The sequence below is a fragment of the Rhinoraja longicauda genome, chromosome 10 (genome assembly GCF_053455715.1).
Source record: "Rhinoraja longicauda isolate Sanriku21f chromosome 10, sRhiLon1.1, whole genome shotgun sequence".
NCBI lineage: Eukaryota > Metazoa > Chordata > Chondrichthyes > Rajiformes > Arhynchobatidae > Rhinoraja > Rhinoraja longicauda.
Genome location: NC_135962.1, coordinates 4990123 through 5014237, shown reverse-complemented (window position 1 = coordinate 5014237; position 24115 = coordinate 4990123). Strand labels below are relative to the sequence as shown.

The 24115-nt window shown below is 46.6% G+C and overlaps 1 protein-coding gene across 1 annotated transcript in view; it reads left to right on the top strand.

Moving 5' to 3' along the window:
• The window catches only part of sptbn5 (spectrin, beta, non-erythrocytic 5), a 183033-nt gene that overhangs the window by 131601 nt on the left and 27317 nt on the right, over positions 1 to 24115 (top strand). The window contains exons 36-37 of the mRNA XM_078406114.1: positions 158 to 262; positions 8600 to 8791. Coding sequence (XP_078262240.1) covers positions 158 to 262; positions 8600 to 8791 — 297 coding nt within the window. The remainder of the gene's footprint in view (positions 1 to 157; positions 263 to 8599; positions 8792 to 24115) is intronic.

Sequence of the window (24115 nt, the reverse complement as noted above, 5' to 3'; positions counted from 1 at the left end):
TTTTGAGTGCTCTCACAAGAGAACAATATCTGGTACCATGAAGGTTGATCCTGATTATCAATGGCAAAGGACAAGTGGCTGGAATTGCAAAGAGAAGACATGTAATTGAATGTGCGGAGGGGCTGGCTGGCTCTGATCAGTTGCCATTTTATTTCAGGTTTACTTGAGGTCGAGTGACCTGGGAACGACTGTGGACACTGTGGACTCCCTCATCAAACGGCACGACGCCTTTGAGAAACTACTGGCAACTCAGGAGGAAAAGGTAAATCACATCAGGTCGTCTCAACTTTGGAGCAAACGTGTGAGGAAAGCGGACGAGAACGTCGGAAATAGCCCGTGATAAAATAACTAGAGTGAACTTCCACGAGGAGTCACTGAAGCTGAGGCTGAATTGGCGGCATTGTGCCACACTGTCCTAAGTTCCTAACTCAGAATGGGTCAAACATGGTATGGGTGTGCAAGGCCCGGTCTGTTTCAATCTCTGTGTAGGTGAAGCTTCACTCCAGGCTAAGGTATGGCAGTGCGTCAACGTTAGATGGTCAGGCCAGGCTAGACACCACATGCTGTAGGAAAGAAGTGCCTCTGTCGGACGGGCAGTGCTATTTCAGGCAATGGGAGGGCCAAAAGTCTTGTCTAAATCTGTGAAGGGAGAGTCCCGCCTGACTGAGGAATGGGCGTTGTCCCATCAGCGTCTCACCTGGCCAAGGTTAGGACAAGGTCCCCTCACGGTGGCAGTGCCAAGGTCCTCTCACGGTGGCAGTGCCAAGGTCCCCTCCAGCCAAGGGAAGGGCAGACTCACCTCTGGCCAAGCAGAACTCTGGCGGCACGGTGGCGCAGCGGTAGAGTTGCTGCCTTACAGCGAATGCAGCGTCGGAGACCCGGGTTCCATCCCGACTACGGGTGCTGTCAGTACGGAGTTTGTACGTTCTCCCCTTGACCTGCGTGGGTTTGCTCCGAGATCGTCGGTTTCCTCCCAGACTCCTAATACGTGCAGGTTTGTAAGTTAATTGGCTCGGTAAATGTAAAAATTGTCCCTAGTGTGTGTAGGATCGTGTTAGTGTGTGGGGATCGCTGGTCGGCGCGGACCCGGTGGGCCGAAGGGCCTGTTTCCGCGCTGTATCTCTAAACTAAACTCGAGGTCCACTCCTGGTGGGATAATTTTGGTTCCCTCTGGGCGAGGAAAGTCAAGGTCACCTTGTGGTGGTGGGGTAGCCGAGTCAAGGGCAGGGTCCCCTCTGGTTGATCAGAGGGCAGGGTCCTCTCATGTTCCCAATGTTGGGGGAGTCCAGAACAAGGGGCCACAGTTTAAGAATAAGGGGTAGGCCATTTAGAACTAAGATGAGGAAAAACCTTTTCAGTCAGAGAATTGTAAATCTGTGGAATTCTCTGCCTCAGAAGGCATTGGAGGCCAATTCTCTGAATGCTCTGAATAATAAAAGGGAAGAAGTATAACATAGCAAAGAAGAGTGGGAAGCCAGGGGATTGGGACTCTTTTAAAGAGCAACAGAAGATAACTAAAAAGGCAATACCGGGAGAAAAGATGAGGTACGAGGGTAAACTAGCCAATAATATAAAGGAGGATAGTAAAAGCTTTTTTAGGTATGTGAAAAGGAAAAAATAGTCAAGGCAAATGTGGGTCCCTTGAAGACAGAAGCTGGGGAATTTATTATGGGGAACAAGGAAATGGCAGACGAGTTGAACCGGTACTTTGGATCTGTCTTCACTGAGGAGGATACAATCAATCTCCCAGATGTTCTAGTGGCCAGAGATCCTAGGGTGACAGAGGAACTGGAAGAAATCCACATTAGGCAGGAAAAAGTTTTGGGTAGACTGATGGGACTCAAGGCTGATAAATCCCCAGGGCCTGATGGTCTGCATCCCAGGGTGCTTAAGGAGGTGGCTCTAGAAATTGTGGACGCATTAGTGATTATTTTCCAATGTTCTATAGATTCCGGGTCAGATCCTGTGGATTGGAGGGTAGCTAATGTTATCCCACTTTTCAAGAAAGGAGGGAGAGAGAAAACGGGAAATTATAGACCAGTTAGTCTGACATCCGTGGTGGGGAAGATGCTGGAGTCAATTATAAAAGACGAAATTGCGGAGCATTTGGATCGCAGTAACAGGATCGTTCCGAGTCAGCATGGATTTACGAAGGGGAAATCGTGCTTGACTAATCCACTGGAATTTTTTGAGGATGTAACTAGGAAAATTGACAGGGGAGAGCCGGTGGATGTGGTGTACCTCGACTTTCAGAAAGCCTTCGACAAGGTCCCACATAGGAGATTGGTGGGCAAAATTAGAGCACATGGTATTGGAGGTAGGGTACTGACATGGATAGAAAGTTGGTTGACAGACAGAAAGCAAAGAGTGGGGATAAATGGGTCCCTTTCAGAATGGCAGGCAGTGACTAGTGGGGTACCGCAAGGCTCGGTGTTGGGACCGCAGCTATTTACAATATACATCAATGACTTGGATGAAGGGATTAAAAGTACCATTAGCAAATTTGCCGATGATACAAAGCTAGGTGGCAGTGTGAACTGTGAGGAAGATGCTATGAGGTTGCAGGGTGACTTGGACAGGTTGTGTGAGTGGGCGGATGCATGGCAGATGCAGTTTAATGTAGATAAGTGTGAGGTTATCCACTTTGGTGGTAAGAATAGGAAGGCAGATTATTATTTGAATGGTGTCAAGTTAGGAAAAGGGGACGTACAACGTGATCTGGGTGTCTTAGTACATCAGTCACTGAAAGGAAGCATGCAGGTACAGCAGGCAGTGAGGAAAGCCAATGGAATGTTGGCCTTCATAACGAGGAGTTGAGTATAGGAGCAAAGAGGTCCTTCTGAAGTTGTACAGGGCCCTAGTGAGACCGCACCTGGAGTACTGTGTGCAGTTTTGGTCTCCAAATTTGAGGAAGGATATTCTTGCTATTGAGGGCGTGCAGCGTAGGTTTACTAGGTTAATTCCCGGAATGGCGGGACTGTCATATGTTGAAAGACTGGAGCGACTAGGTTTGTATACACTGGAATTGAGAAGGATGAGAGGGGATCTTATCGAAACGTATAAGATTATTAAGGGGTTGGACATGTTACAGGCACATTGGGAACATTGGGTTCTGTTCCCAATGTTGGGGGAGTTCAGAACCAGGGGCCACAGTTTAAGAATAAGGGGTAGGCCATTTAGAACCGAGATGAGGAAAAACTTTTTTAGTCAGAGAGTTGTGAATCTGTGGAATTCTCTGCCTCAGAGGGCAGTGGAGGCCAATTCTCTGAATACATTCAAGAGAGAGCTAGATCGAGCTCTTAAGGATAGCGGAGTCAGGGGGTATGGGGAGAAAGCAGGAACGGGGTACTGATTGAGAATGATCAACCATGATCACATTGAAGGGCTGGCTCGAAGGGCCGAATGGCCTCCTCCTCCTGCATCTATTGTCTATTGTGTGCTTCATTTGTTTCAAGAATTGAGCTAGAGTATAGAAACATAGACATAGAAAATAGGTGCAGGAGGAGGCCATTCGGCCCTTCGAGCCAGCACTGTCATTCATTGTGATCATGGCTGATCATCCACAATCAGTATCCTGTGCTTGCCTTCTCCCCATATGCTGTGAGCATAAAAACTTAAATAGAAACAGAATACATGCATTTAGATGGACAAGGGCTGATTAGGGATAGTGAGCATGGTTTTGTAAGTGGAGGGTCATGTTTCTCATGAGGGCAGAGCTGTAGATGTTGTATATATGAATTTCAGCAAAACATTCGACAAGGTCGCGGTGGCGCAGCAGTAGAGTTGCTGCCTTACAACGAATGCAGCGCCGGAGACCCGGGTTCCATCCCGACTATGTAAACTGTACGGAATTTGTACGTTCTCCCCGTGACCTGCGTGGGTTTTCTCCAAGATCTTCGGTTTGCTCCCACATTCCAAAGACGTACAGGTTGGTAGGTTAATTGGCTTGGTAAATGTAAAAATTGTTCCCAGTGGGTGTAGGATAGTATTAATGTGTGGGGATCGCTGGTCGGCACGGACTCAGAGGGCCGAAGGGCCTGTTTCCGTGCTGTATCTCTAAACTAAAGGTTCTACATGGTTGGCTGTTCTGGAAGATTAGATCGCATGGGATCCAAGGAGAGATAGCTGAATGGATAGAAAATTGGCTTCATGGAAGGAAGCAGAGGGTGATGGTGGAAGGTTCTTCTCAGACTGGAGGCCTGTGACTAGTGGTGTGCCTCAGGGTTCGGTGCTGGGCCCTTTACTGTTTATCATCTATATCAATGATTTAGATGAGAATGTACATGGAAAGATGATCAAGTTTGCAGATGATACAAACGTGGGTGGTATTACAGATAGTGAAGATAGTTGTCAAAATTGCAGCAGGATCTGGATCGATTGGGCAGGGGGGCTGAGGAATGGTTGATGGAATTTAACACAGAAATGTGAGGTGTTGCATTTTGGAAAGTCTAACATGGGCAGGATCTACACAGTGAATGGTTGGCTCGAATAGGTAGGGCTCTGGGAAGTGTTGTAGAGCAGAGGGATGCAGGAGTGATAGTTCCTTGAAAGTGGTAGCACAGGTTGGTCAAAAAGGCTTTTGGCACAGAGAATTGAGTATAGACGTTGGGAGATCATGTTGCAGTTATACAAGAAGTTGGCGAGGCCGCATTTAAAGTATTGTGTTCAGTTCTGGGCACCATGTTATAGGAAAGATGTTGTCAAGCTGGAAAGGGTACAGAGAAGATTTACCTGGATGTTGCCAGGACTAGAGGGTCTGAGCTATAGGGAGGGGTTGAGTAGGCTGGAACTCTATTCCTTTGAACGCAGGAGGATGAGGGGTGATCTTATGGAGGTGTATAAAATCATGAGAGGAATAGATTGGGTAGATGCACAGAGTCTCTTGCCCATAGTAGGGAATCGAGGATCAGAGGACATAGGTTTAAGTGAAGAGGAAAATATTTAATAGGGTGCAGAGAAGATTTACGAGGATGTTGCCAGGAGTTTAAGAATAAGGGGTAGGCCATTTAGAACGGAGATGAGGAAGAACTTTTTCAGTCAGAGAGTGGTGAAGGTGTGGAATTCTCTGCCTCAGAAGGCAGTGGAGGCCAGTTCGTTGGATGCTTTCAAGAGAGAGCTGGATAGAGCTCTTAAGGATAGCAGAGTGAGGGGGTATGGGGAGAAGGCAGGAACGGGGTACTGATTGAGAGTGATCAGCCATGATCGCATTGAATGGCGGTGCTGGCTCGAAGGGCTGAATGGCCTACTCCTGCACCTATTGTCTATTGTCTATTGACTCGAGGGTGTATAAAATCATGAGAGGAATAGATCAGGTAGACGCACAGAGTCTCTTGCCTAGAGTAGCGGAATCGAGAAGCAGAGGGCATAGGTTTAAGGTGAAGGGGGAAACATTTTATAGGAATCTATCCTGTCTCATTGCTTCTTAAATGTTGCGATAGCCCCTGCCTCAACCACCACCTCCGGCCGCTCGTTCTATGTACCCATCGCCCTTTGTGTGAAATAGTTACCCCTCAAAGAAGCAATGGGACAGGATTAGACAGGACACCTTTACATGGATAGGACAGGTTTAGAGGGATATGTGTCAAACGTAGGCAAGCGGGACAAGTGTAGATGGGACATGTTGGTCAGTGTGGGCAAGGTGCGCTGAAGGGCCTGTATGACTCTATGAATCCCTATGAGAAGGCATTAGATTCAATCTAATGGCTGCTCACCATTCTTCAAGATCACAATTTCCATTTTAGTGCCTTTTTCCTGAATTATCTGCCTTGAACATAGTCAGGAAGGTGAAGGCCAGGGTGTGTTTCGTGGTCTGTGGTTAGGTACGGAGCCAGGCTTTACTCTGCACACTGACTGGCCTGAGCTGTGTTTTATTATCTCAAGCAAGGGTTGGACAGGTGCATAAATAGAAAGAGTTAGAGGTTGTGTTGTACTTCGGTAGGGGGTTGGGCCATGCTTTGCGTTCGGAGGGAGGGGTCGGGCTGCGTTTTACCGAGGGGCAGGTCGGGCTGCGTTTAGTTCTGTGGAAGGGGTGTTGCTGCTTTTCACTGAGGGAGGAGTCGGGTTGAGCTGCGTTTGTGTCCTGAGGGAGGAGTCAGGTTGTGTTCACTGAGGCTGTGTAAATCTCTGCAGGAGGGTCAGGCAGCGTTTAGTTGTAGAGGAGGGCTCAGACTCTGCTTATCTCGGTCGGAGGGGGTCAGGCTGTGTTTACCTCTGAGGGGAGGCCAGGCTGTGTTTGTCCATGCGGGAGGGTCGGGATGTGTTTAGCTCCGCAGGAGGGATTAGACTGTTTATGCTGCAGCGCATCGTCCGATCAACCGAGGAGGTTGTTGGCTGCAACCTTCCCCCCCCATTGATGAACTGGGCCAGGAAGCGGGCGGGCAAGATCATCTCTGACCCCTCTCACCCTGGCCACAAACTCTTGGAAGCACTTCCCTCTGGAAGGCCACTCCGGACTGTCAAAGCAGCCACAGCCAGACATAAAAACAGCTTTAAACCACGAGCAGTAACTCTACTCAACAAACCAAAAGTCTGTAGCCTCCTTTTACTCTGGTATTTTATTTCATTCTTCACATGTGTATTTCTTCACATGTATTTTATTTCATTCTTCACTATGTTGAAAGACTGGAGCGACTAGGCTTATATACACTGGAATTTAGAAGGATGAGAGGGGATCTTATCGAAATGTATAAGATTATTAAAGGGTTGGACACGTTAGAGGCAGGAAACATGTTCCCAATGTTGGGGGAGTCCAGAACCAGGGGCCACAGTACAGTTTAAGAATAAGGGGTAGGCGATTTAGAACTGAGATGAGGAAAAACTTTTTCAGTCAGAGAGTTGTGAATCTGTGGAATTCTCTGCCTCAGAAGGCAGTGGAGGCCAATTCTCTGAATGCATTCAAGAGAGAGCTAGATGGAGCTCCTAAGGATAGCGGAGTCAGGGGAGAAGGTAGGAACGGGGTACTGATTGAGAATGATCAGCCATGATCACATTGAATGGCGGTGCTGGCTCGAAGGGGCGAATGGCCTACTCCTGCACCTATTGTCTATAAACTATAATGTTTTATTCTTAACTGTTTACTGGATGTCGTGTTGTTACTTGCGAGCAAAGCACCAAGGCACATTCCTTGTGTGTACACATACTTGGCCAATAAAATGTATTCAATTCAATTCAATTCAATCTCTAAGGGAAGACCAGGCTGTGTTTTCCTCTCCAGGGGAGGTCAGGCTGTGGTTTTTGCTGTGGGAGGGGCTGGCCTGTGCTTCACTGATCGAGGGAGGGCCGTTCTGTGTTGATATCTGTGGAAGGTGTTGGGTGTGTAATGATGTGTGTAAAAGTCAGGAGTAAGGATCTGGTTTAACTGTTTGTGTAAAAGTGTGATGCAAATATGCTTGTGTATAGTTTATCCAAATGGAAATGAATTGCCTTTAGTTAGTGAACATGCCACCCTGATGTCATAGAAACATAGAAAATAGGTGCAGGAGGAGGCCATTTGGCCCTTCGAGCCAGCACCGCCATTCATTGTGATCATGGCTGATCATCCACAATCAGTAACCCGTGCCTGCCTTCTCCCCATATCCCCTGATTCCGCTAGCCCCTAGAGCTCTATCTAACTCTCTTTTAAATTCATCCAGTGAATTGGCCTCCACTGCCTTCTGTGGCAGAGAATTCCACAAATTCACAATTCTCTGGGTTGAAAAAGTTTTATTCTCACCTCAGTTTTAAATGAGAAAAGTAGTATTTATTATTGGATTAAAAATTCAAAGAAGTGAGTTCAAATTCCATTGTGAGAAATAGAATACACTTTAAAGAAAATATGGACATTGAAAAACAGATGTTAGCAAATGTGACGGTGAAGCTGATTTTCAGAAAAAGACTCATTGACTATTATTCTTCCTCAGTTCAATCTGAATGGCACTCCAGATCCAAACCTTTACAGTTCACTCCTAACTCTTCTCTGAAGTTGAATCAGTGTAGTGTATGGCTTTACTTGTGCGAGTCTTGCCACTGCTTTCCCATGGCAGCCAGGGTCTGGTGATAAGTAGCAGGCTTTCTGAAGCCACTCATATACATGGGGTCAATAAGAAAGAAGCAGATCAGAAAATACAGGCCTTTCAGACAGACACCAAATGCTGGAGGCAGCATCTCTGGAGAGAAGGAATGGGTGACGTTTTGGGTCGAGACCCTTCTTCAGACCGAGAGTCAGGGGAGAGGGAGACACAGAGATATGAAAGGGTATGGTGTGAAAACGAGTCTGTACCAAGCACTCAGCCCATTTTACTCCCCCCACAATCCCTCTGGATTCTACCCCTGACTTACCTCTCTAAGAACAGTTTACAGCAGCTACTAACCTGTGTCCTTGGGATCACAAAATGCTGGAGTAACTCAGCAGGTCAGGCAGCAGAGAGAGGGAATGGGTGACGTTTCGGGTCGAGACCCTTCTTCAGACTGTCCTTGGGATGTGGGTTGAAAATCAGAAGTGGCCACAGGGAGACCATTCAAACTCCATACAGACAGCAGCAGATGTCAGGACTGAACGTGGGTCACTGGAGCTGGGACGTGTGGCACCCCTAGAGCAAGCACAATTTTGCTTTTGTTTCAGGTGACATCACTGCAGGAGCAGGCAGACAAGCTCGAAGAAGAGAGTTTGAAAGGAGAAGATGCCAGTCGCATCCAGCAGAAGCTCAATGCCATCCTGGAGAGGAGGTCCCGCATTAAGGAGTTGTCACAGAGCCGCAAGAGAGACCTGAGCACCGCCCGCCTGCTGGCACGCTTCACTCAAGACCTGGCTGAGGTACAATCCTGTCTTGCATTTCACCGTGCACCAAGGTACCTTGCCCCTTGCACCAGTTTACCTTGCACCAGCTTATCTTGCACCTTGCACCAGTTTATCTTGCATTTTGCACCAGTTTATCTTGCCCCTTGCACCAGTTTACCTTGCACCAGTTTACCTTGCACCAGTTTACCTTGCACCAGTTTATCTTGCCACTTGCACCAGTTTACCTTGCACCTTGCACCTTGCACCAGTTTACCTTGCACCAGTTTACCTTGCACCAGTTTACCTTGCACCTGTTTACCTTGCACCAGTTTACCTTGCACCAGTTTACCTTGCACCAGTTTACCTTGCACCAGTTTACCTTGCACCAGTTTACCTTGCACCAGTTTACCTTGCACCAGTTTACCTTGCACCAGTTTACCTTGCACCAGTTTACCTTGCACCAGTTTACCTTGCACCAGTTTACCTTGCACCTTGCACCAGTTTATCTTGCGCCTTGCACCAGTTTACCTTGCACCAGTTTACCTTGCACCAGTTTATCTTGCGCCTTGCACCAGTTTACCTTGCATCTTGCACCAGTTTACCTTGCACCAGTTTACCTTCCCCGTTGCACCAGTTTACCTTGCACCAGTTTATCTTGCACCTCGCACCAGTTTACCTTGCACCAGTTTACCTTGCACCAGTTTATCTTGCACCAGTTTACCTTGCACCAGTTTACCTTGCACCTTGCACCAGTTTACCTTGCACCTTGCACCAGTTTATCTTGCACCTTGCACCAGTTTATCTTGCACCAGTTTACCTTGCACCTTGCACCAGTTTATCTTGCACCAGTTTACCTTGCACCTTGCACCAGTTTACCTTCACCGCTGCACCAGTTGACCTTGCACCAGTTTACCTTGCACCAGTTTATCTTGCACCTTGCACCAGTTTATCTTGCACCTTGCACCAGTTTATCGTGCACCTTGCACCAGTTTACCTTGCACCATTTTATTTTGCATCTTGCACCAGTTTACCTTCCACCAGTTTATCTTGCACCTTGCACCAGTTTATCTTGCATCTTGCACCAGTTTACCTTGCACCAATACATTGCATCTGCTTCATGCAAGCTTCCAATTGATAAGCAGCAGTTATTTCTATAGACACAATGGATGGGAAGACATTCCATAATCTCCACATTATGTGGGTGCTCATCAAATTTCATTCAAGAAATCCTGGAGCATAGAAATAGAGTCTTTGTATCATTTTGTCCATACCAATCATCGACGCCTATTTATATTAATTTTACATTAATCCTATTTTTTTTGTCTCGCAAATTCTCATTAACACAACCTACCACTCACCCACACTCTATGAGCAATTTACAGAGACAATTATCTTACCAACCTGCATGTTTAGGTTAGTTTAGTTTCGAGAGACAGCGCGTAACACAGGCCCACCGAGTTCACACCGACCAGCAATTGTTCCTCCCACACTCGGGACAATTTTTTACCATTACACCAAGCCAATGAACCAACAAAGCTGTACGTCTTTGGAGTGTGGGAGGAAACCAAAATTCTTGGAGAAAACCCACGCAGGACACGGGGAGAACGTACAAACTCCGTACAGGGACGCACCTGTAGCCAGGATCAAATCCGGGTAGCCACCGTGCCACCATTTCTTTGGGCTCTCAGAAAAAAAACAAGCATGCAGACACAGGGAGAATGTGTAAACTTTACCCAGACATGACCCAAGGTCAGGATAGAACCCGGGACTTCAGCAGTGTTATATTGGTCTTTATTCAACCTGTGATTTTAGTTTAGTTTAGTTTAAAAGATACGGCGCGGAAACAGGCCCTTCGACCTACCGGGTCCTCGCCGACCAGCGATCCCCGCACACTAACACTATCCTACACCCACTGGGGACAATTTTTTTACATTTACCAACATTTACATTTATCTGAATGGTGTCAAGTTAGGAAAAGGGGACGTACAACGAGATCTGGGTGTCCTAGTGCATCAGTCACTGAAAGGAAGCATGCAGGTACAGCAGGCAGTGAAGAAAGCCAATGGAATGTTGGCCTTCTTAACAAGAGGAGTTGAGTATAGGAGCAAAAAGGTCCTTCTGCAGTTATACAGGGCCATAGTGAGACCGCACCTGGAGTACTGTGTGCAGTTTTGGTCTCCAAATTTGAGGAAGGATATTCTTGCTATTGAGGGCGTGCAGCGCAAGTTCACTAGGTTAATTCCCAGAATGGCGGGACTGTTGTATTTTGAAAGACTGGAGCGACAAGGCTTGGAATTTAGAAGGATGAGAGGGGATCTTATTGAAACATATAAGATTATTAAGGGGTTGGACACGTTAGAGGCAGGAAACATGTTCCCAATGTTGGTGGAGTCCAGAACCAGGGGCCACAGTTTAAGAATAAGGGGTAGGCCATTTAGAACGGAGATGAGGAAAAACCTTTTCTGTAAGAGAGTTGTAAATCTGTGGTGTTCTTTGCCTCAGAAGGCAGTGGAGGCCAATTCTCCGAATGCTTTCAAGAGAGAGCTAGATAGAGCTCTTAAGGATAGCGGAGTCAGGGGGTATGGGGAGAAGGCAGGAACGGGGTACTGATTGAGAATGATCAGCCATGATCACATTGAATGGCGGTCGGTGCTGGCTCGAATGGCCGAATGGCCTCCTCCTGCACCTATTGTCTATTGGCCTGCGCCTATCCTAACTACCCAAAATCCACAAACAGGACTACCTTGCCAGATCCGTTGTTTCCGCCTGCTTCTGCCCAACCTTACCCAGTCCTTTTCCACCTGTATCCAGTTCACCTCACATGCTCTTCACCACTTCAATAACGTCCAATTCCTTAGCTCCCATCACCTCATCTTTACCATGGACATCCAGTTTTGTTACACCACCATTCCCCATCAGGAAAGCCTCAAAGTCCTGAATGTCTTCCTTGAACAGAAATCTATGTTGGTACCCCTCAACAACACACCACTCCACCTGGCGAAATGTTTCTTCATCCTCAACAACTTTTCTTTTGATTCCTATCACTTTGTACAAGTCAAAAGTAAAGCCATGGGCACTTACATGGGTAGGAATGAACTGTAGATGCTGGTTTATACCTGCATCACCCATTCCTTCTCTCCATCGATGCTGTCTGTCCCGCTGAGTTACTCCAGCATTTTGCGTCCATCTTCAGCACTTACACCAGCCCCAGCCACGCCCATCTTTTTGTTGGCTACACTGAACGTATAAGATTATTAAGGGGTTGGACACATTAGAGGCAGGAAACATGTTCCCAATGTTGGGGGAGTCCAGAACCAGGGGCCACAGTTTAAGAATAAGGGTAGGCCATTTAGAACGGAGATGAGGAAAAACCTTTTTCAGCCAGAGAGTTGTGAATCTGGAATTCTCTGCCTCAGAAGGCAGTGGAGGCCAATTCTCTGAATGCATTCAAGAGAGAGCTAGATAGAGCTCTTAAGGATAGCGGAGTCAGGGGGTATGGGGAGAAGGCAAGAATGGGGCACTGATTGAGAATGATCAGCCATGATCACATTGAATGGCGGTGCTGGCTCGAAGGGCCGAATGGCCTCCTCCTGCACCTATTGTCTATTGTCTATTGTTCCCTGGCGCCTCACCTCACCTCAGCTCTTTCTCTGCTCCCCCATTGAATGCATCAGAGCTGCCTCATGCACCCATGCAGAACTCGCTGATTTAATCAACCTCAACAACAAATTCCACCCTGCCCTCCAATTCACTTGAATCATCCCTGGCACCTCTCTCCCCTGTCATGATCTCTCTGCTTCCAACACCAGGGGATAGACCATTCACTGACATCAATTACAAACCAACTGCCGTGACTATACCTCTGTCCAACCTGCCTCTTGTAAGGGTGCCATCTCTTACTCTCAGCTTCTCCGATTCCATCACATCTGCTCGCAAGATGAGGCTTTTCACTCCAGGACAGCTGAGATGTCATCTTTCTTCTCTCAATGTGGGTTTTCCACCTGCTGTTGTGGATGGAGCCCACACCCATGTCTCCTCTGCTTCCGCAGGTCTTCCCTCGCTCTCCCGCCCTCCAGATGGGACAAGGAGTTCCCATTGTCCTCACCTTTCAACCAATCAGTCTTGCATCCAACAACACCATTTCCTTCACAATTCCTTCAATTTTGTCAGTAGCATGGTGCACCTAGTGTGGCCTTTACATCGGTCAGATCAAGCGACTGTTTCACCAAACATGTGCTCTGCCAACCAAGGCTTGCTGAAGCATCCAGTTGCTAGCCATTTTAACTCCGCTTCCCATTCCCATACCAGCCTTCCTGTCCCTCCAGCTGTGCACGTCACTTTTCTTCTCCTCTTTCCATATCTGACACTCTTTTGTCTCCTTTTCACCCGCACCCTTTGTCATTATCTCCACCCATCTGCCAACCACTCCACCTTCCCTCATCTGTATCCATCCTATGCCTTCCTCTGGCTTTCCTCACACTATTCCATCAGTCTGAAGAAGGGTTCCAACACAAAATGCCATTTGTCCAATCCCTCCACCGATGCTGCCTGACCTGCTGAGTTTCTCCAGCACTTTGTTTCCTGCTGGAGACCGAAATTCTGTATTGGCTGGCATGGACATGATGGGCCAAGTGGCCCACTTCAGCGCTGCAAGTTTCTTTCGCTGAGTGCAATAAAGTTACATGAATACAGATCTCCCAACAGCCTCAGGATATCCCAAAGCACTTTGCAGACACTTTATCCAGTTTGCTTAAAGTACATTTGTGCAATTTTGCATGACATAACTCATTGGAAAAATAGATTTCTCCCGAATTCCCTCTTGGGTTTATCCACTCCAGCTTTACTTTCGGTCTCATTACGTTTCAACTTTTAAGGTTCTGCAAGGTTATTAGATCTTTTTATTTAAAAAAAAATCGCGCCAGCCTCTTCTGCCGTTCCTGTCAGACATAACCTCCTTGGTCACGGAAACTTTAAATGACCTTTTCATATCGGCAGAGAGTTTTTTGCCGCACTGTCCCTGTCTTGAGGCGGGACAGCCGATTGAGAACAGATGTGGTTGCTGGATCAGGCAGCCACAGCTTCTGAGCTCATTCTGGCAGTGGGTTGCAGGAGACAGCAATACCTCTGGAATGAGATCATGGCTCAGAGCAAAACAAAAGGTTTACTGCAGGCTGCCTGAACGCTGCACGCAGCGCTGGAGCCTTGGGGGCTGAAGGGACCGACATCCTTAAGAAAGTTCAAGTGCTTCCCCGTATTCTCAGATAGAAATGCCTTTGCAGCACTCCATAGGCAGAATGTTGGTCTGAAGGTAGCGTGTTAGATCTGCTCTGCTCAGACTGAAAGTATGCATCCAGCATGGAGCACGTTTGGGCCACCATCGAGAATGAAATCAGCTTGGGTCAAGCCACAGGCTCCAAGCTGCCCAGTCTCCCAGCACTTTGGGGGAAGACGGTATGGTGGAAGAGATTAGAAATACTCCGGTTATTGGAAGCAGAACTACAGAGTGCACTCACAGTGTAAGAAAATAACTGCAGATGCTGGTACAAATCGAAGGTATTTATTTCACAAAATGCTGGAGTAACTCAGCAGGTCAGGCAGCATCTCAGGAGAGAAGGAATGGGTGACGTTTCGGGTCTGAAGAAGGGTCTCGACCCGAAACGTCACCCATTCCTTCTCTCCTGAGATGCTGCCTGACCTGCTGAGTTACTCCGACATTTTGTGAAATGAGTGCACTTGCAGTGTTGGTACACTGGCAAGTTCATTGCTCTGCAAATGTGCATTGAAATGAGATGGACTATTTACAGAGTGAGGCAGCTCGGAGAGCAACCTATTGAAATATTTTGTTTGTGTGTGTGTGCGTGCGTCAGTGCTTGAGTGTGTGTGTGTGTACTTGCATGCGTACGTGTGTGCGTGTGTGTATGCTCGTACACTCAGTATTGGTCATCTTCATGCATAGCGATGATTCCATTGCTTCGTGTAGGTACAGTCTGTTGGAGAAAATGTACTCATATTTTTTATTTAGCTGATCGGAAGAAGGTATGGGTTAAAGGGAACAGGACCGCAGGGGTTTCCTGCTGCCTGCATAGTTTCAAACTTAATGTGTTACCGGCACAACAAATGGAAGACCCTGCAATGGTCCCGAACCAAAAGAACCAAAAATCCTGCTGCTTACTTCTTTACACAGTCAATCCGAGCCCAAGCAGCAACACAAGACTGTGGAATGCCTTTAGCACTCGGAATCATCCTCATCAAAAGCTTAGCGCACACATAAAAATAGAATCATGGAATATTTACAACAATGGAAAGACTTTTGAACCATCACATCTGTTCTACTCAATAAAAACCTCGCCGGCCTAAGTGCACCTTCCAGTACTAGGGCCATAGCCCTGAGGTCATCAAGGACAATACCAAGCACTGTTGATGTGGCTTTGTGTCTCTGCCACGCTTAAATAAATATTTCTCCAAGTAGAGACATAGAGACATACAGCGTGGAAACGGGCTCTTCGACCCAACTTGCCCAGCTACACTAGTCCCACCTGCCTGCGTTTGACCCATATCCCTCAAAACCTGTCCTATCCATGGACGTGACTAACTGTTTCTTAAACGTTGTGATAGTCCCTGCCTTAACTACCTCCTCTGACAGCTCATTCCATACACCCACCAACCACCCTTTGTATGAAACAGTTACCTTCTCAGATTCCTATTAAATCTTTGCCCCTTCATGTTAAAAATGTCCTCTGGTCCTCAATTCCCCTACTCTGGGCAAGGGACTCTGCGCGTCTACCCGATCTATTCCTCTCATGATTTTATACACCTCTATAAGATCTCCCCTCATCCTCCTGCGCTCCATGGAATAGAGTCCCAGCCTACTCAACCTCTCCCTATAGCTCAGGCCCTCGAATCTTGGCAATATCCTCGTAAATCTTTTCTGTACCCTTTTCAGCTTGACAACATCTTTCCTATAACACGGTGCCCTGAACTGAACATAATACTCTAAATGTGGTCTCACCAACGTCTTATACAACTGCAACATGACCCCCCAACTTTTATATTCAGTATTCTGACTGGTGAAGGCCAATGTGCCAAAAGCCTTTTTGACCACCCTATCAATCTGTGACATCACTTTCAAGGAACTCTGTACCTGCACGCCTAGATCTTTCTGCTCGACAACCACACCCTGAGCCCCACCATTTACTGTGTGGGTCCTATCCATGTTAGACTTCAGAAAATGCAGTAAACAAAGGAATTCACCGTATCTTTGTACATTTGTTAATAACAAAGCAACACCAACATCAAATAGTAAAAACTGGAATCTCAAACCATGGAGTACCCTAAAATTGGGGACAGTGAAGATGGTTATCGAGAAACAGTGGCATCTTGACCAGTTGGAGAAATGGACCGTGAAATGGCTAATGGAATTTGATTCAGATAAGTGCGAGGTGTTGTAGTTTGAGAGGTCGCACCAAGGCAGGCCCTTTCACAGTGAATGGTGAGGCCCTGGGGAGTGTTGTAGGCCAGAGGGATCTAGGAGTGCAAGTGAAGATAGACACTGCATTTTACCAGAGTTGCTGCCTGTCCCACTGAGTTACCCCAGCATTTTACCAGAGTTGCTGCCTGTCCCACTGAGTTACCCCAGCATTTTACTAGAGTTGCTGCCTGTCCCACTGAGTTACCCCAGCATTTTACCAGAGTTGCTGCCTGTCCCACTGAGTTACCCCAGCATTTTACCAGAGTTGCTGCCTGTCCCACTGAGTTACTCCAGTATTTTACCAGAGTTGCTGCCTGTCCCACTGAGTTACTCCAGTATTTTACCAGAGTTGCTGCCTGTCCCACTGAGTTACCCCAGCATTTTACCATTGCTGCCTGTCCCACTGTTACTGCAGCATTCTGAGTCTATCTTTGATTTAAACCTGCATCTGCAGTTCCTTCCTACACATTAGGAGTACAAGTACATAGTTCCACCGTAGACCCATCCTGCCTTTATCACTAACTATTTTAAAGCTAATGGAGCAGTGGTTAATGGTCCCAAAAGGCTCGCCCACAGCCACCAGTCACTTGCCCTTCCCAATTTCCCAAGAGTAGATCAGCCTTTGCCCTCTCCCGAGTAGTAGTGCCCTCTACATTTGCCTGAGGACACTTTCCTGAACACATTTGACAAAATCTATCTCGTCTAAGCCTCGTCTTGGTACTATAACAGTCCCAGCCTATATTGGGAGAGTTAAAATCCCTACACTGACAACATTACTAGTCTTACTGCTGAGTGCAATCTTCTGACATATTTGCTCTTCTAATTCCCCTTAACTATTTAGGAGCCTATAGTACACTCCCAACAAGGTGCTCATTCATTTTTTACTTCTCAGCTACAGCCATATAGCCTCACTGGATGACCCATTAGTAATGTCATCTTTAACTACTGCTGTGATATTCTCCTTAACGAATAAAACAACATACCCTCCTCTTTTATCAACAACGCCTATCCCTCCTGTAGCATCGGTACCCTGGAACATTAAACTCGCAGTCCCGTCTCTCTCTTAGCCAGTTTCCCTTCATGGCTACCACGTCCCAGACGCACGTACCTATCCAAAGCCTGTGTTCATCGCCTTACCCGTCAGACCTTTTAGTTTAGTTTTAGAGATACAGCGCGGAAACAGGCCCTTCGGCCTACTGGGTCTGCGACGACCACAAATCCCCGCATATTAACACTATCCTACACACACTAGGGACATTTTTTTAAACATTTTCCAAGCCAATTAACCTACATACCTGTACGTCCTTTGGAGTGTGGGAGGAAACCGAAGATCTCGGAGAAAACCCATGCAGGTCACGGGGAGAACGTACAAACTCCGTACAGACAGCACCCGTAGTCAGGATGGAACCCGGGTCTCCGGCGCTGCATTCGCTGTAAGGCAGCAACTCTACCGCTGCGCCACGGTGACACAGCAGTAGAAATTTACTGCCTTTTACAGTAAGATAAACCCAATTTGATCCAACAGTTCTTCAGCTCTCCCTGCTGTTCTCCTGCCTATTCTGTCCACTGAACGTTCCTTCTCTTCCTTCCATGCCGACCTCCAGCCTTTCACTTGCCTCAGTCCTGCATTGGATCCCACACCCACAATCTAGTTTAAACCCACCCGTGTAGCACTAGCAAACCTGCCTGCCAGGATGTTGGTTCCCCTCCAGTTCAGGTGCAACCCGTCCCTCGTGAACAGGCCATCGGTTTATTCCAACTCTTTGTTTACTATGAGGATAACCAATTTTTAATCCATGCTAACACACATCCTCCAATAACTTGGGCTCTTAATTTGTACACCAGCCTCGTATGCAGCACCTTGTCAAATGCTTTTTAAAAATCCAAATACACTACATCTAATGGTTCCGCTATATCAACGCTACCTGTTATATCAAAACATTCAAGCAAACATCTCTAATATCAGGGTGCTGTCTGTACGGAGATTGTACGTTCTCCCTGTGACTGCATGGGTTTTCCCGGGTGCTCCAGTTTCTTCCTACATTCCAAACACAAGCAAGTTTTTAGATGAATCAGCTTCTGTAAATTGTCCCTAGTGTGTAGAATAGAACTAGTGTATGAGTGTTCAATGGGCGGCATGGACTCAGTGGGCCGAAGGGCCTGTTGCCACACTGTATTTCTAAACTAACTGTGAGGTGTTGCACTTTGGGGGGGGTGGGGGGGGGGGGTTGAATGTATGGGGAAAATATACAGTTATTGGCAAGTCCCTTAGCAGCATTGATGTACAGAGGGATCTTGGTCCAAGTCCACAATGACAACGCAAGTAGATAAAGTGGTAAAGAAGACGTACGGTTTGGACGTACGCCTTCATCGGTTTGGGCATTGAGTGTAAGAGTCAGGAAGTCATATTGTAGCTTCATGGGACTTTGGTGAGGCTGCATCTGGAGTATTGTGTGCCGTTCTGGGTGTGGAAAGGGTGCAGGACAGTTTAGCCAGAACGCTGCCTGGATGAGTGGGAAAGGGGAGTCTGGCCCCTGTTGGGGGAGTCCAGAACCAGGGGCCACAGTTTAAGAATAAGGGGTAGGCCATTTAGAATGGAGATGAGGAAAAACTTTTTCAGTCAGAGAGTTGTGAATCTGTGGAATTCTCTACCTCAGAAGGCAGTGGAGGCCAAATCTTTAAATGCATTCAAGAGAGAGCTAGATAGAGCTCTTAAGGATAGCGGAGTCAGGGGGTTTGGGGAGAGGGCAGGAACAGGATACTGATTGAGAATGATCAGCCATGATCACATTGAATGGCCTACTCCTGCACCTATTGTCTAGTGTCAAACTTGGATTGTCTTCCGTGGCCCATGCATCTTCATCTTCTGGATTAGCCTACCATGGAGGACTATCAAATGTGTCGCTGGGGTTATACTCCTGGTGTTATACAGCACAGACACACCCCTTCGGCCAATCTCATTAAATGTCGGCCAAGGTCTGTTCCTGAGCTAGTCCCATTTTCCTTCATTTGACCCCTATCCCTCTAAGCCTTCCCAGGCCACGCACATGTCCAAATGTCTTTTAAGTATTGCTCTTGCACCTGACCACTTCCTCTGGCAGTTTTTTCATTGAGCCACCACCTCCCTGAGAGAAAAACCTGCCCCTCACATTTCCTTTACTTCTTTCCCCTTTCACCTTGTACCTGTGTCCACCAGTCTTGTGTATGGTTGTGGTGGGTTGAATGTACCATCCTGTAGACAATTGACAATAGGTGCAGGAGGAGGCCATTCGGCCCCTCGAGCCAGCACCGCCATTCAATGTGATCATGGCTGATCATTCTCAATCAGTACCTCGTTCCTGCCTTCTCCCCATACCCCCTGACTCCGCTATCCTTAAGAGCTCTATCTAGCTCTCTCTTGAAGGAATAGGGATATTAAGCTGGGATATCGGCCAAATAGTCACCGGGCAGAGTAATGATATACAAAAAGAGTCTGGAGCACAGGATATTTTTCATATTTTTTATATCAAGCCCCTTGATTCTTCAGTAATATCATATCTGTATTATAACATAACAGACACTTTTTTCCTCATATATTCATTAATACCTTTAGTTAACAGGAACTGTTAATCAAGAGCTTAAACTTAACCTAATATCAGTTATTATTTGCAGTAGTGTTCTGAAGTCTTCTGAACCACACTCTGTATTTGAAAATGATCCCGAACATCATTCCCGAGGGACCTGATTCTAATTTTAAGCAAAATCCTAAACTAACAGCAGTAGTTTCCTCTCTCTCTACACCATTATTTGTTTTTAAAGTTTCAATCAAATTACACTTTAGCTTTCTAAATTCCAGGGTGTATAATTCTCTTTTAAATCCTTCTACTTTAACCATGCTTCATTTGATCCCATCCTATCTTCTGGCTTTGCATTTCACTCTTTCTCTCCACTCCTTATCTCACCCTTTTGTCCTCTTTTCAACTCCAACCCTATTCCACTTATTCCCCCCCTCCCCCCCCATCTGCAATCACTCCCCTCACCCGTATCCACCTATCACTTGCCATCAAAGATAGATGCAAAGTGCTGGAATAACTCAGCGGGTCAGGCAGCATCTCTGGAGAGAAGGAATGGGTGACCTTTCAGGTCGGGACCTTTCTTCAGACTGATCTTGTCCCACCCCACCTCCCTTTGCCAGCTTTCTGATCCCCTGCTCTTATAATTCTGAAGGGTCCCAACCCAAAACATCTCCCGCCATTCCCTCCCCAGATGCTGCCTGACCTGCTGCAATCCTCGAACATTTTGTTTTCTTCTCATAAATTAATATTCTATCTACCTAGACCCTCAAAGCTCTTTAGAACTCCACTCCTTTTAGATTTTAACCACTTCGAGAATGCATTAGAAACATAGAAAATAGGTGCAGGAGGAGGCCATTTGTCGGTGCTGGTTCGAAGGGCTGAATGGCCTACTCCTGCACCTATTGTCTATTGTCTATTTGGCCCTTCGAGCTAGCATCGCCATTCATTGTGATCATGGCTGATCATCCACAATCAGTACCCCGTGCCTGCCTTCTCCCCATATCCCTTGATTCCGCTAGCGCCTAGAGCTCAATCTAACTATCTTTTAAATTCATCCAGTGAATTGACCTCCACTGCCTTCTGTGGCAGAGAATTCCACAAATTCACAACTAATTAACTTATATTTTTCCCTTTGGTGCCAATGTGTCAGGGTGACTATCATGGGGCTGGATAATAGGGAGGGTTACTTGAATGGGATAAATGTCTTTACTGGTACTTTTTCTTCACGTGTAGGAAAATAACTGCAGATGCTGGTACAAATGGAAGGTTTCACAAAATGCTGGAGTAACTCAGCAGGTCAGGCAGCATTTAGGGAGAGAGGGAATGGGTGACGTTTCGGGTCGAGACCCTTCTTTTCCTTCCGTTGGAATAACTCCCAATTGCGAGGTGTGTTGTTGAAGGAATTAGCAGTTCAGCGTTCACATGAACAGCTGAGTTCACACAGCAACAGTAAAGCTTTGCTTGGGAGCCCCAGGAACAAATGACTGATCCCACGCTCCCTGATGTGGAAAGCACATCAGTGCTGGTTTCAGGAGCAGATACCTCCGCTCCGATCCCGGCGATGGCTCAGCTTGGCTTTTTCCATGTCCTCACAGCATCGGCATTGGTTTTTAGCCTCAAACAAAATTGCAGACTGTGATTTCATCTGTGCGCGTCTGGGTCCCACTCACTCACTGTTTCCATGGGTGTCATGTGTAGGCACATTCCTTTACACCTCTTATCTCTGTCCAGGCCGAGACAGCCAGGACTTTCTGAGTAGCTCACCTTTATTAATACAAAGCAAACATTACAAATGTGAAACATTACAAGTATTGTAGCAACAAATTTTCAAAGAAACTACCAAAAAAGTTAAAGATCGTTCGATTGTATGCCATGGTATAGTACAACAAAAAGCTGCCTACAACACAGCCAGTATGCTTTGACTGGCTTTTTAATTGTATTTATAACTTCAGTTCCGATGTAAAATATCTGTGACTCTGGTTCTGAGCATAGCTCACACCAGCGATCCACTGCCCTCATCTGCTCAAACAATCACAACCACCTGTAGTTTCTTTGCAATTTGCCGAGATTAGAATCTGAAGGTAGACACAAAACGCTAGAGTAACTCAGCGGATCAGGCAGCATCTCAGGAGAGAAGGAATGGGTGACGTTTCGGGTCGAGACCTTTCTTCGGACTGAATAATTCCTTCTCTCCTGAGATGCTACCTGACCTGCTGAGTTACTCCAGCATTTTGTGTCTACCTTCAATTTGAACCAGCATCTGTAGTTATTTCCCTACTAAGATTAGAATCTGAACCTCTTCAGACTAGAGTCAGGGGGAAAGGAAACAAGAGATATAGACGGTGAAGAAGAGAGATAGAACAAATGAATGAAAGATGTGCAAAAAAGTAATGATGATAAAGGAAACAGGCCATTGTTAGCTATTTACTAGGTGAGAACGAGAAGCCGGTACGACTTGGGTGGGGGAGGGGTGGGGGAGAGAGGGAATGCCAGGATTACTTGAAGTTCGAGAAGTCAATATTCATATCACTGGGCTGTACGCTGCCCAAGCAAAATATGAGGTGCAGTTCCTCCAATTTGCATTTAGCCTCACTCTAACAATGGAGGAGGCCCGGGACAGAAAGGTTAGTGTGGGAATGGGAGATCAGATAGGTTCAGGTGGACTGAGCAAACTGTTCCTGTTAATGCTCGAGGCGGACTATTTTGGTGACATTGGTTGCTGATGGATAGATATGGCTTGCACTAGAACTCCTTGCTGTTCTTGAATAGTGTAGCTTTAGCCACCTTCAGCTCATCTGCTTCTGAACCTCACCCGCGTCCTTGTCATCTCAATGCTCAATTAATATATTGCTCTTCTCGCTGGTGTTCACTTCCCCATCCTTTAAAAATTTCTGCCTATTCAAAACTCGCTGGCCTCTAGCCTAATGTGCCCAAATCACTCATCGCCTCATTCTCACCTCTGTTATCAGGCACCTCTGTGACCTTGCAACGTCCTTTCCCTGTCCCTTCCACCGGTTCTACCACCCTCTAAAATCTCTGTATTCCTCAGTTCTGGCTTGATTTATTTTTCCTCACATTGGTGACCTTGCTCTCACTGGTTTAGATTTTTTTTTAGATTTAGAAATACAGTGCGGAAACAGGCCCTTCGGCCCACCGAGTCCACACCGCCTAGCGATCCCCGCACATTAACACTATCCTACACAAACCAGGGACAATTTTTACATTTTACCCAGTCAATTAACCTACATACCTGTGCGTCTTTGGAGTGTGGGAGGAAACCGAAGATCTCGGAGAAAACCCACGCAGGTCACGGGGAGAACGTACAAACTCCGCACAGACAGCACCCGTAGTCAGAATCGAACCTGAGTATCGGGCGCTGCATTCGCTGTAAGGCAGCAACTCTACCGCTGCGCCATCGTGCCGCCCATCTAAACTTCTTCCACTAAAGTTTGATTTGTCTATCGTTTGCTAAGCACCCTGGTCCTGGTTGATTACTGCACAAACACCTCATAAACAGTTATCCGGCGCAGGTCGGAGTGAGTAGAGTCGTGATTAAATTTTGAAGTGGGCCTTTTTGACCAAGTTGAGGAGATCTAGTTGCTCAATCCCCTTTTTAAATGACTTAACATCGAGAGTGTATTGGGTGGTAACATATTCCATTCCCTTATCATCCTTGGGTAAAGGGAATATTGGTAGCAAAGTTTATTGTAGTTTAGCAGGATCATTATGGCACAGGAAGAGGTCACTCTCTCAATCTCTGCAGAGAAATACAATCAACCCCATCCCCAACTCCTTGCAAATTATTTCCCATTGCGTCCAGCTAATTACTTCCAGAAAAGCTCGGAAAGAATCTGTTGGCATCACCTTGCAGGATTTGAGTTCTAGACCTCCCTCTGTGCATTTAATAACACGTTTCTCCTCATGCCCACCACCCTCTCTATTCTTTGCCCACATATTGAAATTGCCTCCACTAATGCTTAAACCATTTGCTAATGGGGACAGTTTTTCTCCATTTCCCCAGTTTAAACCTGTCATGATTTTGAACCTCGATCAAATTTCCTCTAAAGCCCCTTTGCTCAAAAGAAAATAACCTCAGCTTCTTCTGTCTGACTGGTGATGGCAACCCCTCATTTTGGAACCATTAATCTTTACTCAATCCTCTCTGGAGTTTTGAATCCTTCCTAAAATGTAATTGAGTCAGACAGCATGGAAACTGGCCCTTGGGCCCATCTTGTGCATGTCGACCAAGGTGTCCATCAATGCGAGTCCCATTCACCCATGTCTAGCCCATAACATTCTGAACCTTTCTTATCAATGTTCTCATCAAGTAACTTTCAA